Source organism: Sycon ciliatum, chromosome 10 (assembly GCF_964019385.1).
Source record: "Sycon ciliatum chromosome 10, ocSycCili1.1, whole genome shotgun sequence".
In the NCBI taxonomy this organism is placed as follows: Eukaryota; Metazoa; Porifera; class Calcarea; order Leucosolenida; family Sycettidae; genus Sycon; species Sycon ciliatum.
Genome location: NC_088652.1, coordinates 10243060 through 10257629, shown reverse-complemented (window position 1 = coordinate 10257629; position 14570 = coordinate 10243060). Strand labels below are relative to the sequence as shown.

Sequence of the window (14570 nt, the reverse complement as noted above, 5' to 3'; positions counted from 1 at the left end):
CATCTGATGCTGAAACAGACTGTCAGCGCCCGGCGAGCTTCGTGGCCTAGCGAAATCTCACGCCTTGGCTTGAGTATGACCATGACTGAACGTGATGACCATTCTGACTGTATGACTGGAGCCAGTGGAGGTCGAGTGTGACCCGCAGGATGATAACCGGTCCAGGGAGGGGAACCCATCATTCTAATCATTCTAATTCTTGTACGACTCCGTCATAATAACGACTCTGACTGAGGCTAAAGCCTTTTGTTGTTGACTGATGATGACTTATGTTCGTTAGCGTGACTTCGCCATTGCCAGCCACTGTCTATGCTGCTCTGTGTTCCGCTAACGAGTGGAGCACAACGACGACGCCTTTTTGCTGTTGAATGACTTATTGTTGGTTTCTGTGTTGTGCTAAAAACGGGTGGAGCGCAAAAGACGAAATCTTTCAACTGTTGTTGAAGGTCTCATGTTCGTTGGTGCGATGAATTATAATTTTGTTGAATGGGCCATGGGGCAATAAAATGAATGACAGAGTTGGTTGCACCGCCGTACAAGAATGGCAAACCAGTGATTCAGCGTTCCGCATTCGCAGGCCGACTCCAGGGAAAGGGCAGCCCACTTTGGTGACTTTTCTGACAAATGTTCGGTCAAGTGCCCTCCCGTCCGTGCACTCGGCGTGCAGTGAGTGTCTCTCAGACAAGGGGATTTCCCCATTGATCACACGTTGAGCCACGAACCTCACGCACAACATGAAAGTAAGGAAGTCGCCTGATGATTGCATTGCATTCCGCAAGAAACTCTGACTCTGAGTTGCGACAAATCTGTAACCTCCATTGTACCTTTTGTGTGAAAGTATGGAATGTAGATTCTAGCAAGAGTGAATATGTTCCCACATGTAGAATCTACTCAGTAGTCTTGATTCTACGGATACATGTACAGGTATTCCATAGCCAGTGGGTCCATTGCTAATAGAGTGAAACTTGTCTAAGACGACCGCTCAAGGGACCTTTAAAAAATGTGGTCTCAGTTACCAGGTGGTCTCCTTATCCAGGGTCACAGTTTGACTGGAAATTTGAAGTGGTCCTCTAGGACAGGTGGTCGCTTTATCCGGGTGGTTGCCTTGACAGGTTTTGCTGTACATGTACACTGTACATACAAATGTCATGTTCTACATACGTGATACCAGAACATACTAGTAATTATTATTATAATCTATTATAAATACTGGTTCAAAACCAGAATTAGATAAACCTTGTATAGTTCACACATTATTATTGTTAGATTGACAGCATGAAACAAGGTGGAGGACACTGTGTTAGGAAACAGTGTGACCTTACTACAACCTTCCACACCAGTACAGGGGCGTACATAGGGCGGTTCCCGGGATGCCCGGGAACCAGTAAAAAAATTCCATGTGGGTACAGAGAATTTGTTGATCCAGGCCCAGCGCTCACAGTGCAAGTGCATGCCTGGCATCCGCCTGACGGTCCGATCAAGGACGGTGACTAGCCCAGGTGTGAAAGTAGTGCTGGGACACAGCGTACTGAACTGGGTTCAACAAAGTCTCTACTGTAGTTACATCGCCGGATTCCTCGATCTGAGAGTCAAATTTTCCCTTGGAGTTTGTTTTGACAAAGTAATTAGTTGGTCGTGTTTTGACAATGCTTTCGCTTTGTGGAAAAGAAAAAATGAAGCGTCGACATCCAGAGGGCCAGCGCTCTATTCAGAGCTATTTTGAGCTGCAGACAAAGCGTGTAGCCAGTGCTAGTGGCGAAGGTCAAGCGATAGATGAGAATGCAGACGCACCTGACTTGCAAGCGAAGTCTGCATCCAACGAGCAGCGTTGAGGAAGAAATCGTCGGCGAAGCTGTAGAGCGACCGTTGTTGGAAGCTGCTGGATCATCCAAAACTAACTTCAATGACATGATGTGTGTCGCGTAGACTACGCGAGCTTCGTGATTTGAATCTCGATTACTTAGTTATAATTTTACTACTTCCCTTTTTTCACGTCGGCTCTACGCGACGTCATTTGCTTTCCCCAGCTCCGCTTGTGAGGCGCATGTGCCATCCTTTTTCGGGGCTTTTTGACTTTTACAGTTTTGGAGAGAGAGGCAAAGATAGAAGCTTGAAAGTATTTACTATTTATGGCAAGGTCGCTGTGATGAGTGTGAGTTCGTGTAGAAGCATGTAGCCCTTTAGATGCAAGAGTGAACCCAGGGCGCAGAGGTGAAAGTGTTCACCACAACATGGAAGTGTGTTGGACGGGATATTCTGAAAGTCGACGTCCACAGCGGAATCCAGTCCCCCGAAATTTGCTGGACACGGAAAAGATTTCCGTCATCGACAATCATTGTGCGCCACCGAAGGCGAAGGATTTCGCTTCCTGTGCGTGTCCAGACGGATGGCAAACAGCGCCACTCTCAACTACCCTTGTTAGAGGAGTTACCCTGGGTAGTCTTTTGACAGGCATGCAATGGTGGCTTCTGCTTGCCCTGTGTGATGTTTGCTCCAGATGATTCGAAACTTAGGCAGCTTTCAAGACCGCATGCAATCGTCATGTTGAACAAAACATCCATAAAACGGGGAAAGCTTCTGTCCTTTTTTAAAAATCATAAAATAATGCGTAGTAATGACATCATCGTCCAGCAGCTTGTGGATGTAGGGGTGCGTTCTTAAATTCTCTAGCTTCTAGGAGAAGAAGAAAAGAGAAGTCGAAGAAACTGGGATTCTTCAAGAACGGGTCTCGAAGAATTCGGAGATATTGTGCAGATGTCAAGCAAAATGAAGCGCCAAAGGGGCCGCGATCTTGAGTGCCACGAATATAGTATGCGCTGTGCGTATGCGAAAAGGGAAATGCGTACACTCATGATCAACACTTGGCTTTTCTGTTTTAGCCTAGTTCGCATGCGCTGATCCCAAACCGCGGGAATCTCCAAGTTTCAACTGAAGCTTGGAGAGCTTGGAGAGCTTTGGAGAGCCTCCTAAAATTCGGAGAGGATATAAGAACAGCTCTCGAACTTTTCGGAGAGTCTCCAACTTTCCCGAGAGGATTTAAGAACGCACCCTTAATTTCACCCAGCCTGAGGAGAATATGCAGAAACTCCGTGGGATACGAAAAACAGCACTTCAATTGTGTGAATGTTGGTGCATCAGTTGGCATGGGAACCACTCCTGGAGGCGAGCGGTGTACGCCCCTGCAGTACATGTACTTGTAGGCTCATGCCAAGCTGTTTCGATTCCCACAATAAAGCATACAAGAAGAACAACTACCGGCGGTGACTTGGTGGTATGGGGTGGTATAATGGGGTGGTGGTGTTGCTGTATGAGCAGGAAACACTTTGCTGACTCTACTGCATGAGTTTCCACGGGAGGCTTCTCAATTAAATAATTGAAATCAGACATATCAGGCTAGCACCCTGATTATGCAATCATGAACATGTATACAATGTACAATGTAAACGTACATGACAGTCATCACGGTAATTGCTGTGCATCATACATGTATCGGTAGTAGTATTATTATGAAATGACCCAAAGGCAATGTGCCTATCGAGGGGTTCATTAATTTTGATTGAAAGAACAGTACTACTACAGTACATGTAGTACATGTACATGTATGTACAAAGACAAGTAGGGCTTGATGAGGAGAGAAATGGGGAAAATCAACTGCAAGGTGGCGGAATTCCAGTAGTAGCAGGCGGAAGTGCATGTTAGGTGATCAGGTAATTTGTAGGCTGGTGCACGATTTTTTTTTATTTTTTATTTTTTTTACTAAGGCCACAGCTTCCAATCATGACATGCAAAGCAGCGTTGCAGCATCGCAGGCATGAATCGTGGACGTGGTGACGGGGTCTGATGTGCTCCACCGACCTAGGGTCTCGGCTTCACTGCACAGCAAACGCGTCGAAAGAAAACGGGGGCTAATAATTATCGGGAGATGGGATTGCTAGCCCTTTCCCAAAGATGCTCGCCACTTTTTGTTGTGTTGGAAGAAATCGCAACCGTTTCGCAACTTTCTTCATTTTCACAAACTACATGTACTTCGCCACTTTTCCGCAACTGTGTGCGGAGAAGCGCTCTGGAGGAGACCATCGAAGTGTCCATGAATCGATTGCACACATCCACAGCACTGCTCATGTCCTGAGGCTAAACAGGGAGTAATGAAATACCTACCACTCGATCCTGGACACCTCGCGATGTAGCGTAACCATGGTAACACTGGTGTATACCATGTACCGGAGGCGTAGTGTCTTGTATTAAAACCGGCCTCGCATACATGTACCGTAAAGTACCGCCAGAGCGCCCCACCATCTCATCCTTTCGTGGTCGTATTGTGGAGGGGGTCTGCTGTCTGTAGGTCATACGACATGAACCTTGTACACATATTGCACGTTTTGCAGTCAATCCGTACCTTCAAGAGGACACAAGCTCCACACAAAAACCTGCCAAGTGTGACCTTAGTACACTAAGATTCTTACATCGTACACACTTCGTTGCACTCTGCCATACGATTTTCCTTTCTCTGGCTGTAAAATCAAGGTGGGGCGCTCTCGCGAGACGGGGCGCTCTGGCGGTACTTTACGGTACTAGTAGACGCCTATTTTGACTTTAATAGAAGCCTGATTTTCAAGATGCACTGTCGGCACATAAGCCTGGTTTTAGCGTTGACATACATACACGTAGAAATACCAGTCTTGTACACCACCGGTATAAGCCTGTCTCATATAGAAGAAGGCTGCGGAATTTCGCCCAAAAAGTCATGTATGCCGCGGCTTTTATACAACAAGAGTGTATAATGTTGATCCCAGTACTCCTTGTTTACTGCCAGCGGCTTTCCCTACCCCATAGCCATCCCGACCAGCTAGCAGTGCCAGCGGCTTTTCCTAACCCCATAGCCATCCTGACCGTCCGTCTAGCAGTGACCAAACAAAACCAGCGGCTCTGAAATAAATGTATTTTCTAAAACAGGGAGTCGTATAAGCCCGGTTTATAAGACTCGGTTCTAAAGCCAAACAAGGTCCCGCCATAAGAAGTACCGGTAGTTGAATGCTCCCCCCCCCCCCCCCGCCCGCTCGCCGTGGAGTCTGTCGGTTCTTCCACGGTTTCGTATTGAGGTGTGGACCAGGGAGTCGCAAAGTAGTTTAAAGCAGCTAAGCTGTGTGGCCTGGGTGTCTTTTATTCAAGCCTGTCTCGGATAGAAGCCTGTTTTGAATACAAGCCTCATTTTCAAAGATGCACAGGTGGCACATACATAAAGGGCTATCGCTGTGAAGGTCAGTGGACACATATGGCGGGGCCTGCGGGTCTCATTCCTCGCACACCAATGCTCCCCGGCTGGTGCCAGCCAGCCGTGAATGCCTGGTGAGAGGGTGGCAGAGGTGCTACGATACTCCGTCAGCAAGTGACGGGCCTGTCAACTGCAGTGACATGTCAGCACACCATGCACCGTCAGAGGCCTAGAAAATACCCCCCCCCCCCGCGTCAGAGAGTTGGACGAACCATGCAGGTCGGTGCAATGCACTGCCGTATCTGCATGCAATCGCTCTCGGTAAGGCGAAGCTTTGCACAGGATTTCTATTTTCATATCATCAAGAGAGTATATCGCCGATAGTGTGCAACCACGATCTCTCAGCCCATAGCAGAATTTTCCATGGCACCAGTCTTTCGTGGCCATTTGACTCACTGATGCCATCATGCGTAGCCAGAGCTCAAAAGTACAAAGATCTTGCAGATCGTAGCTACGATAGGCGAAGCAGAACAACAGACAGTAGGTTCAGGCATCCTAAACGTAGTGAATTGTCACAGCAGCTACACGAGACGAGCGGAAGATTATGCACAGGATCACACTTCTGCCCAAGGTGACGCAATAACAAAATCCCTGCGGGCGAGACCATCGCAGCTCTAGAGCGGAGCTGCACACTCTTGGTTCAATGCACTCTTGATAATTATTATCAAGGTTCACGGTGGATAGAATTCTTGGCTATCATAATCATTGTCACTGGTCCAGACCTTGACCAATGACCAGAGCCGCTACCCCCCCCCCCCCCCCAATTCCCATACCCAACAAGACAAAAACCATGACACAAGTTGATTTTTATGACAACATTTTTTCTTACATCCGCAAATTCCGACTCTGAAGCGTCAAGCGGGGAGAGTTGGACAACAGGGACGGGAAGATATGTACAAGTGGCAGAGATAAAACTGGGCCCACGCCAAAGGCCAGTGCAGGAAACTAGGATCAGCGGTTGCGGATGCGAAAACACTTTGCCACGAGGAAAATAATTTACGCAGGAGGACACCACACACACACACACACACACACACACACACACACACACACACACACACACACACACACACACACACACACACAAGCTCAAGCCGAAGGGGAGTGTATGTAGTAGAAGAAGCAATTGGAGTTGAGTATTTACAAATGCTGGCAGCTGGAGCCACCTTTCATGATGATAGTGTTGATTTTCATGGAGATTGCCTAAGCCTATTTTGTACAAGAAGATGACTAACTTTTTAAGTTTGAGTTTATACAAGTAGAACGGCGTTGATGCAGCCATCATTCTCTGGGTTATTTGTCACCTGGGCGTACTTTCCCCAGACCACCTTTCCACCTTGTGTGACTAGACCAAGCTCACTGACGTTTACCTGAGAGAGAGAGAGAGAGAGAGAGAGAGAGAGAGAGAGAGAGAGAGAGAGCGAGAGAGAGTGAGTGAGAGAGGTAGAGGGAGAGAGAGAGAGAAAATGAGAGGGAGGGACACACAGTAAATGCACAGCACACATACTTTCAGCACTGTACAGCACTTGAAAAGACCAAAATTGCTCAGCCCCAAACTCTTGCACTCGATCAAAATTGGACACCGCTACACTCGAAAGCAATGTCGATAACATATCCCTGAGCGTGGATTTCAATGACACTATTGAAAGTAGTGCCGCGGCAGCAGAAGATGCTGTGCAACCGGTGAGTTTCAAACAACCTGCTCAACATATGAGTGAGATCAATTCTCGTACACAATGCATAGAATAATTTTCCATGCGAAAAAGTCCATGCCCGCCCAGCCTAGGAAATAGTTTGACTCTATAATTTTTCGGTACTTTGGGTGCATCACTTTCATAACTAAAATTTAGCCACAATAAACACTAAGCCACAGTCACACTACGGCAAAAATGCTGCATCAGGGTCAGAATCATGAGTTTTTCAATGGCACCTGACGAAAACGCGGGAAATTTGAGCGTCGTATGCAGCAGCGTATGACGCGAGCAAATCGGCTGCATTGCCGCTGCATGCACTAGCATGAAAAACAGGGTCCTTTGAAAAATAGCGTACCGCACCGTACTCTATCACAGGGATTCGGTTCGCCACACAGTGGTTTTTGAAGTGCGTAAGGCCACGACAGCAAAAGAAAAATTGCAGTGCGACTCCACGTCAGCGTCAAGTGTTGGGGTTAGACGCCGCTTGTCCAGCTTCAAACTTGCCGTAGTGTGACCGAGGCCTAACACACATAATCTAATTGGGAACTGCTTCTCCGTGCCTACGTTTTCTGTTCACCTAACCTGGCCTTTTGCCGTCATACCTACAATTTTGAGCGCCTAAAATTTCTGAAACTAGAGTACTCGGCGTGAACTCTAGGTAGCTATGTACTCTTAGTCTCTAGGTGACATGCGTTTGCGTGAGTACAACTTCAGGTCACATGCAAGGAGCCGTGGACCTACCTCGATAACGGTTCCCTTGGTAATCACACCGAGAGACGTGTACATGGGCGAGGACGGGTTCTTCTTGACACCGATAAGAGGCAGCTGGAAGGTGGCCTTGAGCTGCACGAAAGCATGCAAAGAGCAGAATGCGAGCAGCTCAGCGAGCAGATCCACACACATGCATACAGGGCACCATGGCACAACTGGAGACGGTGATGATATAAGACAAGGGGCAGTTTGACTTCAACACTGGTCACATGGAGACGTCCCCACCATTGCACTGAGTGTGTTCGATTCCCCCCCCCCCCCCCCGCAAATTGATGTTGAATCCATTTATGATTTACCACGCAAATCGATGTTGAATTCATTCATGAATTACCACGCAAATCGATGTTGAATCCATTCATGAATTACCTCTGGCTACTCACATCACCCCATGTGAGTAGAGTGAATGGATTCACGGCAGCAATCGAACGCACCCACTGTGCGAATCGTATTCTTACCTCGGGATGTGTGACGTGTGCTTTCTTGTAACGTAGAGCCTACACAGTGGTATTGTATCAAGCAAACACAATGACACGCACACCACACCACACATGTACAAGCACGCACACACACACACAAAAACAAGCACATACGCAATGACACACACACACACACACACACACACACACACACACACACACACACACACACACACACACACACACACACACACACACACACACACACACACACACACACACACACACACACACACACACACACACACACACACACACACACACACACACACACACACACACACACACACACACACACACACACACACACACACACACACACACACACACACACACACACACACACACACACACACACACACACACACACAGTTAGATCCATACAGAAAAAAACCAATACAATGTAGACCATGACCACCGGGTTTGTGTTGAAAACTGGTCGTGATGGACGTTACACACCACAGTGGTGCCCATAGTATATGGGCCATGCACAAACTGTGCTCTGCAAAAAAGCTGCTTTGACCACTGTAAAACCTGTAACTAACGACCACCCCTTGGCGCCAGAGAATGCGGTCTTTAGTGGCAAGTGGTCCTTAGTTAGAGGTTTGCACCGTACAACCATAATTGTATGAATGTGAGACCGTCCGTCCGTCCGTGCCTGGCAAAGTGGTCTGTAGTACCAGGCTGGTCGCTAGTCACAGTGGTCTTTAGTTACAAGTTTTACTGGATATCGATTGCCAGAGGAAAACTAGAGCACTCACCATGGGTCGGATGAAACGTTCATACTTCGGGGGCTTTCTGGTGAAGTCCTCGCCGACGTATGTAGCCTTCGTGACCATGCGCTTGTAGCCTTTTCCTGTTTGTTCGGACAGCGGGGGTATATTATAATACGAACACACGCGTACGCAAGCACACACACGCACACACAAACGACACGGAAAAAAGTTAAGAGAGCAGAAATGACGATATGAATGGATGGGAACAAATGCCCCAAAAGCAGCAAGACCAAGGTTGGATGAAAATAGTCTCAGGTGGAGAGGCAGATAGAGAGTGAAACTAGACGTCGAGAGCAAGCCAGGGAAGGAGAGGGTGGAGAACGAGAGCGAGAGAGAGAGAGAGAGAGAGAGAGAGAGAGAGAGAGAGAGAGAGAGAGAGAGAGAGGGAGAGATTTCAAACAGCCACTTACTTCTTGTCTTTCCAGTACGGACTACCTTGAACACTTCATCCTCACCCATACTGCGCACTTTGGGTAGCGGTACATTCCATTTGCCCTGGGCAAAATCAGGCATACAACAAGAAACAAAAGCTAAAGAATCAACACCCAGCAGCTCTTTAGCCAAGAGGACAGAGGAGAAACACACACACACGACACACACGTGCCCTCGCGGTATCGATCACTTTTGCAATTGCAAGTAATTATAGTAAAACCTGTCAAGGCGATCACTCTGATAAGGCGAGTCCCACCTGTCCTACAAAATGTAGAGGACCTCAAAACCCAGGACCAAACGGCATCACCGCCGCTAACATGACTCTGGATAGACAGAGCAACTATACACGGGGACGACGTTTTGAGGATCCCCGCGAGCGGTCGGCGTGCAGAGGCTTCACTAGAGTGTAACAACTTAGCTTGTACACACAGTTATGTACATGTGTAGATATGCACACAGACCTATCACAAGACCACCATACGAGGCCGCCATGTTGGTTCGAATTTTCAGGAAATCTCAACATGAATGCATCTGCGACTAGCTGTGTTGATTCCAACTCCAGGCAATCTCCACATCACTGGACCTGTCACTGGCTACGCATGTTGGTTTATAAGTTTCCTCCAGGCAATCCCGACGTCAATGGATCACATTATGTCACTGCCATGGTTGGTTTTCACTGTCTATATGCCAAGGTCACGTGACAAGATGGAAGTGTGGATGTGGCTCCCGAACAGCTATCCACCAACATCAGGACCCATGCATGCCATGAACGTGCGCTCGGGATGGTGGAGGGAGGAAAAGACATGCACAGAGACAGATAGATAGATAGAGAGACAGACAGACAGACAGACACACACACACACACACACACACACACACACACACACCGGCCACTCACCGCCTTCTCCTTGCGCTTCTGCTTGACCATGTTACTCAGGACCTTTGCTCTGGTTTGCCCCTCACGATCCAGCAAGTAGGCGGGTACGGCACCCTCTGGAACAACGTCAGCCTTCTTAGACTTGGACTTCTTCTCCTCGTGCATCTTGATACTGGTGGATGAGAGAGAGAGAGAGAGAGAGAGAGAGAGAGAGAGACAGTGAGAGAGAGAGAGAGACAGTGAGAGAGAGAGAGAGAGAGAGCGAGAGAGAGATGTCAAAACGCCAACCACGCTACCGCCAGTTTGCACAAGTTTGACGGCTTTCCACAACTGTCAATACATGGGCATAATAGATTTCGAAAGCCCGCCCACCAACGCCATGACCAATGCCATGGCAGTACATACCTGGCAATGGGTAGCAGAAGGATACATACATACTACTGTCGTGGACATGGAAATCCGGTCGGAGGCCAAGCGGCCCGAGGGTGCTGGCCCTGCAGCCGCGAGTACTAGTAGATTTACGCATACGGATCAACAAGTGCGCTGCAAGCAATGCCCTGTACGGACTGAGGGCGCCGGCCCCGGTTATTCGACTGGATTTCCATGTTCACCATGGCAGTAGTTCTACCTGTGCAAGACACTGACTATAAGATTGCGGTACTTACGTTTTCTTCATCTGCACCTTCTCAGCATGGCGTTTCTTATGGTAGAGCTTGGCCCTGCAGGCAAACAGACAAGCGAAAATACGTATCAATACCCAAAAACACACATACCGTACAAGCAGAAAATTTCATCGGAGAAAAAGTCCACCTCCGAAGAACGGGAGTTGGTACGGTCGAAAGTTTCGTCCATCGACCGTAAAATGTACTGAAAAGCTGGATAAAATCGACGTTAGTCCGGGATTTAATTTAGTCCGAAAACTCCTTGGACGAAAACGAAGAAAAGAAATTCCGGACTAGTGTTTCTACTTATACAGTACCGTACATTCTCTTTTATAAGCGCAGGTCTCCAGTACTAGCGCAGGTCTCTAATGCTGGCGCACTGTGAGTGCCTTTCGAAACATTATAAGCACGGGGTAGAGGGGTGTTGAAATAATAAGGGCAGCGCTTGTATTAGAGAATATATTATGGTATCACATGCACATGTAAAAAAATGAACGCGCACACACACACACACCATTTACCATAGCTGCAGTGAAAGTCGACGGGTGACGGGAGACACAAGGCACCCAAGCCTACCTTACCCGGATCTCCCATACCCAGCCACTCGACTGAGGTTGTTGATTAGAATTTACATGCACGCTCCTAGTGGAAAAAGAAAAGTTCGCACATCCGCGATACAACCGGCGTGTAGCCTAGACTGTTCATATTTCCATGCACTGCACAGTCTATGCACAGTTGAGTCACCGTGTATACATTGGCATGCTTTGCTTGGTGAAATTCTAGGCTGTTCGTTCTTCGGCGCTCCGTTCTTCGTCGCCTGACAGTACCATAGGAAACGGTGCATTTATATTTTCATCAAGTGGACAGAGAAGTGCAGTCAGGTTGGTGATGAGTAGGAGCGCATCCTGTAGGGAACCAAACTTACTTGAGACCGTGCATGCTCTTGGCCTTGTCGGCCAGCTTGTGAGGCTTACGCGCCTCTCTCTTGCGCCTGTCAGGGAGAATGGCGGCAAACACATGCACACACACACACATCCAAGCACGCACACACACACACACACACACGCACACACAAAGAAAAGATCAGGTGGAGCTCGCTCGGAAACATCATCAGAACATTGGCAATGGCAGTGCATTGTGACTGCAACTAACTTAGCAGGACCATCATGATCAGATGTCTCCACAATCACACTGCAAGACACTACTGGCCATGCAAAAAAACATTCCCTGCCACTTTTTATTACGAAAACAAGGAGTGGGTAAAGGGTAGGCCCCGTGACAATGTAGAGAGATCTTTAATATTCTTTATATCTGCATCTGTATTCTCTCTCTCTCTCTCTCTCTCTCTCTCTCTCTCTCTCTCTCTCTCTCTCTCTCTCTCTCTCTCTCTCTCTCTCTCTCTAACATCCATACATATCTTCAGATTGCATACAGCATGTCATGGAAGGCATACCATTTTCATGACCAATGCAAACATACACTGATAGAGTGCGGGTTCAATGCTAAGAGCCCATACAGGGCCTGAGCCAGGACATGATCACGTTGCCCGACATGATCACGTTGCTACTAAAAACATGTGAAAATCTACAATTTCATGTTTTTGATATTCTCAAGCTGCTTGTTGATTATGGCCTGATTTTCGCCTTCGTGCAAGGGAACGGCGAACCTCTGTTTGTCCCTCTCGCCATCGAAAAGAAGCAAAACTTCTACTTACACGCGCTCCTCATGATCGAGACGCTTTCCATGGCGCTTCTGAGCGAGCTCGATATGTTCGTTCTGCGGCTGTAGATTCCAGAAAGCAAGCCAACGGATAAGCAAAGAGAGATCCTGGTTTTAGACAGTAGCTTCCCGGTAACGGTCGGAGGGCCGAAGTTCCATCTTACCATGACTGCAGAAGGGTATCTGCTCGCCTCGCTCTAGAGAACCCCAGCTGCTCGCAATCTCTTCCACAGAAAACTCTCCGAGATTCTATCAAAAACTAAACAGCAAGGTCTTCTTGCTTGGAAACGTGTTGCAGTTGCAAAAGCGAAAGGTCACAAAAGCATTGCAAAAAGAAAGAAACACTTGTTGCAGTTTGCCGTTGCCACTACGTCATTCATGATGCAACTACAACGAAACTCGAATCATGCTCCATTAAAACTGTTGATTTCCGATTCTAAGTTGGAATTTACCGTATTTATACGGTGCCTATCACAAATCGGTCTGTTTTGGTCAAAAGACGCAAAATGGCGAAGCGCCGGAGCCACTGGTCACCACGGCAACACGTTTTTTGTAGGCGAGTGTGCATTTTTTCGCTTTTTCACCAGATCGGTGCACCAGCGCTATTTCACCAGATGTGCATGTGACCGAGCAGATCTGCCAAGTCAACGGATGACGTAGTTTGAAATACAAAACAAAGAAAAGATCGAGGACTATCCAATGCAGAGAAGAAACCTGACTGCCTGGACGAAGATTGTCGTGTTTCGTGGAGGTTCAGACTGCTGGATGATGAGCAATAGAGGTGGACAATGCAGAAAGATGGCCACATTGGGGAGCATACTGGGCTCCTTGCGTCGGACAGCCGACTGGGTCGAATCGATCCGAGAAGGTGTGTAAAACTTCAATGGCTTTTGGTATTTTGTAGCTCCCAGTATGATCTGTTTCTGGATCTTACTGGCAACGCACGTGCCCCCAGTGCCAAGAGAAACTTCCTTGCGAACTGCTGATTATTTCTCTGGTTTTTGGAATCGCTCACCTGTGCTTGTGTCCGAAAGGGCTGCTTCGGCAGCCGGTGTGCTTGCACTTGTCTGATTTCGTATTTTTACGACATCCATGGTCAACCAGACCAAGGTGCACCCAGTCACTGCAGAGTAGTAATTTGTGATCGACAACTGACTGTGTGAGTGATATCAAAAAATTCTTTCTAGTACAAAGAGTGGTACATGGTATATTATAATTATGATAACTAAAGATAGAAATATTTCCAGACGTTTCGTTGCTCTGAACAACATCGTCAGTGGATCGTCAGTGGGTAAAGAACAACGAAACGTCTGGAAAAGTATCGTAAATATTTCTATTTTTATTTATCATATATACCACTCTTTGGACTAGAAAGAATTTTTTTGATATTACAATGAGAGTGGCTAGTCAATAGCTTGTCCACCAACTGACTGTGTGAGTGATGTCATGTAACAGTTCGTTCTAAAGTACCCTGGATGTATTACCTACTAATCATGGGCAAGAGTACTCTTGCAGTGGGCTATACAGTGAGACCTCGCTTAACCGCACACATCAGTTTTCCGCAAAGAATGTCCGGATAGGCGAGGGAACCGGATAGCCGAACACTGGTTATGTCGGATGCATCACGTATGCTGCAAATCTGTAACAGCTATTTTCTTCCATATGGCGAGGGATCCGGATAAGCGAAGTCTGAGGTGCTATTTTGAGGACCCTGCACTTCACAAAAGCATTAATTTTGTTTGACCTCGGATGTACAGTATTTCGGCTATAAAGTGCAAATTTACGACCCTTGCAGTACGTTAAACTGAAGTTTCGTCATTATAATAGCTTTGATTGTTAAAATTCACACTTGTAAATTCCACTGTTGTTGCTCTTAGCATTATAATGAAGT

General features: G+C 47.3%; 1 protein-coding gene across 1 annotated transcript; it reads right to left on the bottom strand.

Moving 5' to 3' along the window:
- Window positions 1-6072: 6072 nt before the first annotated feature.
- LOC135826201 (ribosome biogenesis protein NSA2 homolog) lies at window positions 6073-13003 on the bottom strand. The gene is made up of 10 exons (XM_065338833.1): window positions 12844-13003; window positions 12675-12742; window positions 11886-11951; window positions 10964-11017; window positions 10320-10470; window positions 9400-9484; window positions 8975-9069; window positions 8193-8231; window positions 7708-7809; window positions 6073-6642 (listed from the first exon to the last, which is right to left on the bottom strand). The coding sequence occupies exons 1-10, from the start codon at window positions 12844-12846 to the stop codon at window positions 6523-6525; spliced, it is 783 nt and encodes a 260-aa protein (XP_065194905.1). The 5' UTR covers window positions 12847-13003; the 3' UTR covers window positions 6073-6522.
- Window positions 13004-14570: the final 1567 nt, after the last annotated feature.

Coding starts and splice junctions, on each gene's coding strand:
- LOC135826201 (XM_065338833.1), bottom strand. Junction 9,070..9,399: donor CCGTACTGGAAAGACAAGAA/GTAAGTGGCTGT, acceptor CCGAACAAACAG/GAAAAGGCTACAAGCGCATG. Junction 6,643..7,707: donor CCAAGGGAACCGTTATCGAG/GTAGGTCCACGG, acceptor TCTCTCTCTCAG/GTAAACGTCAGTGAGCTTGG.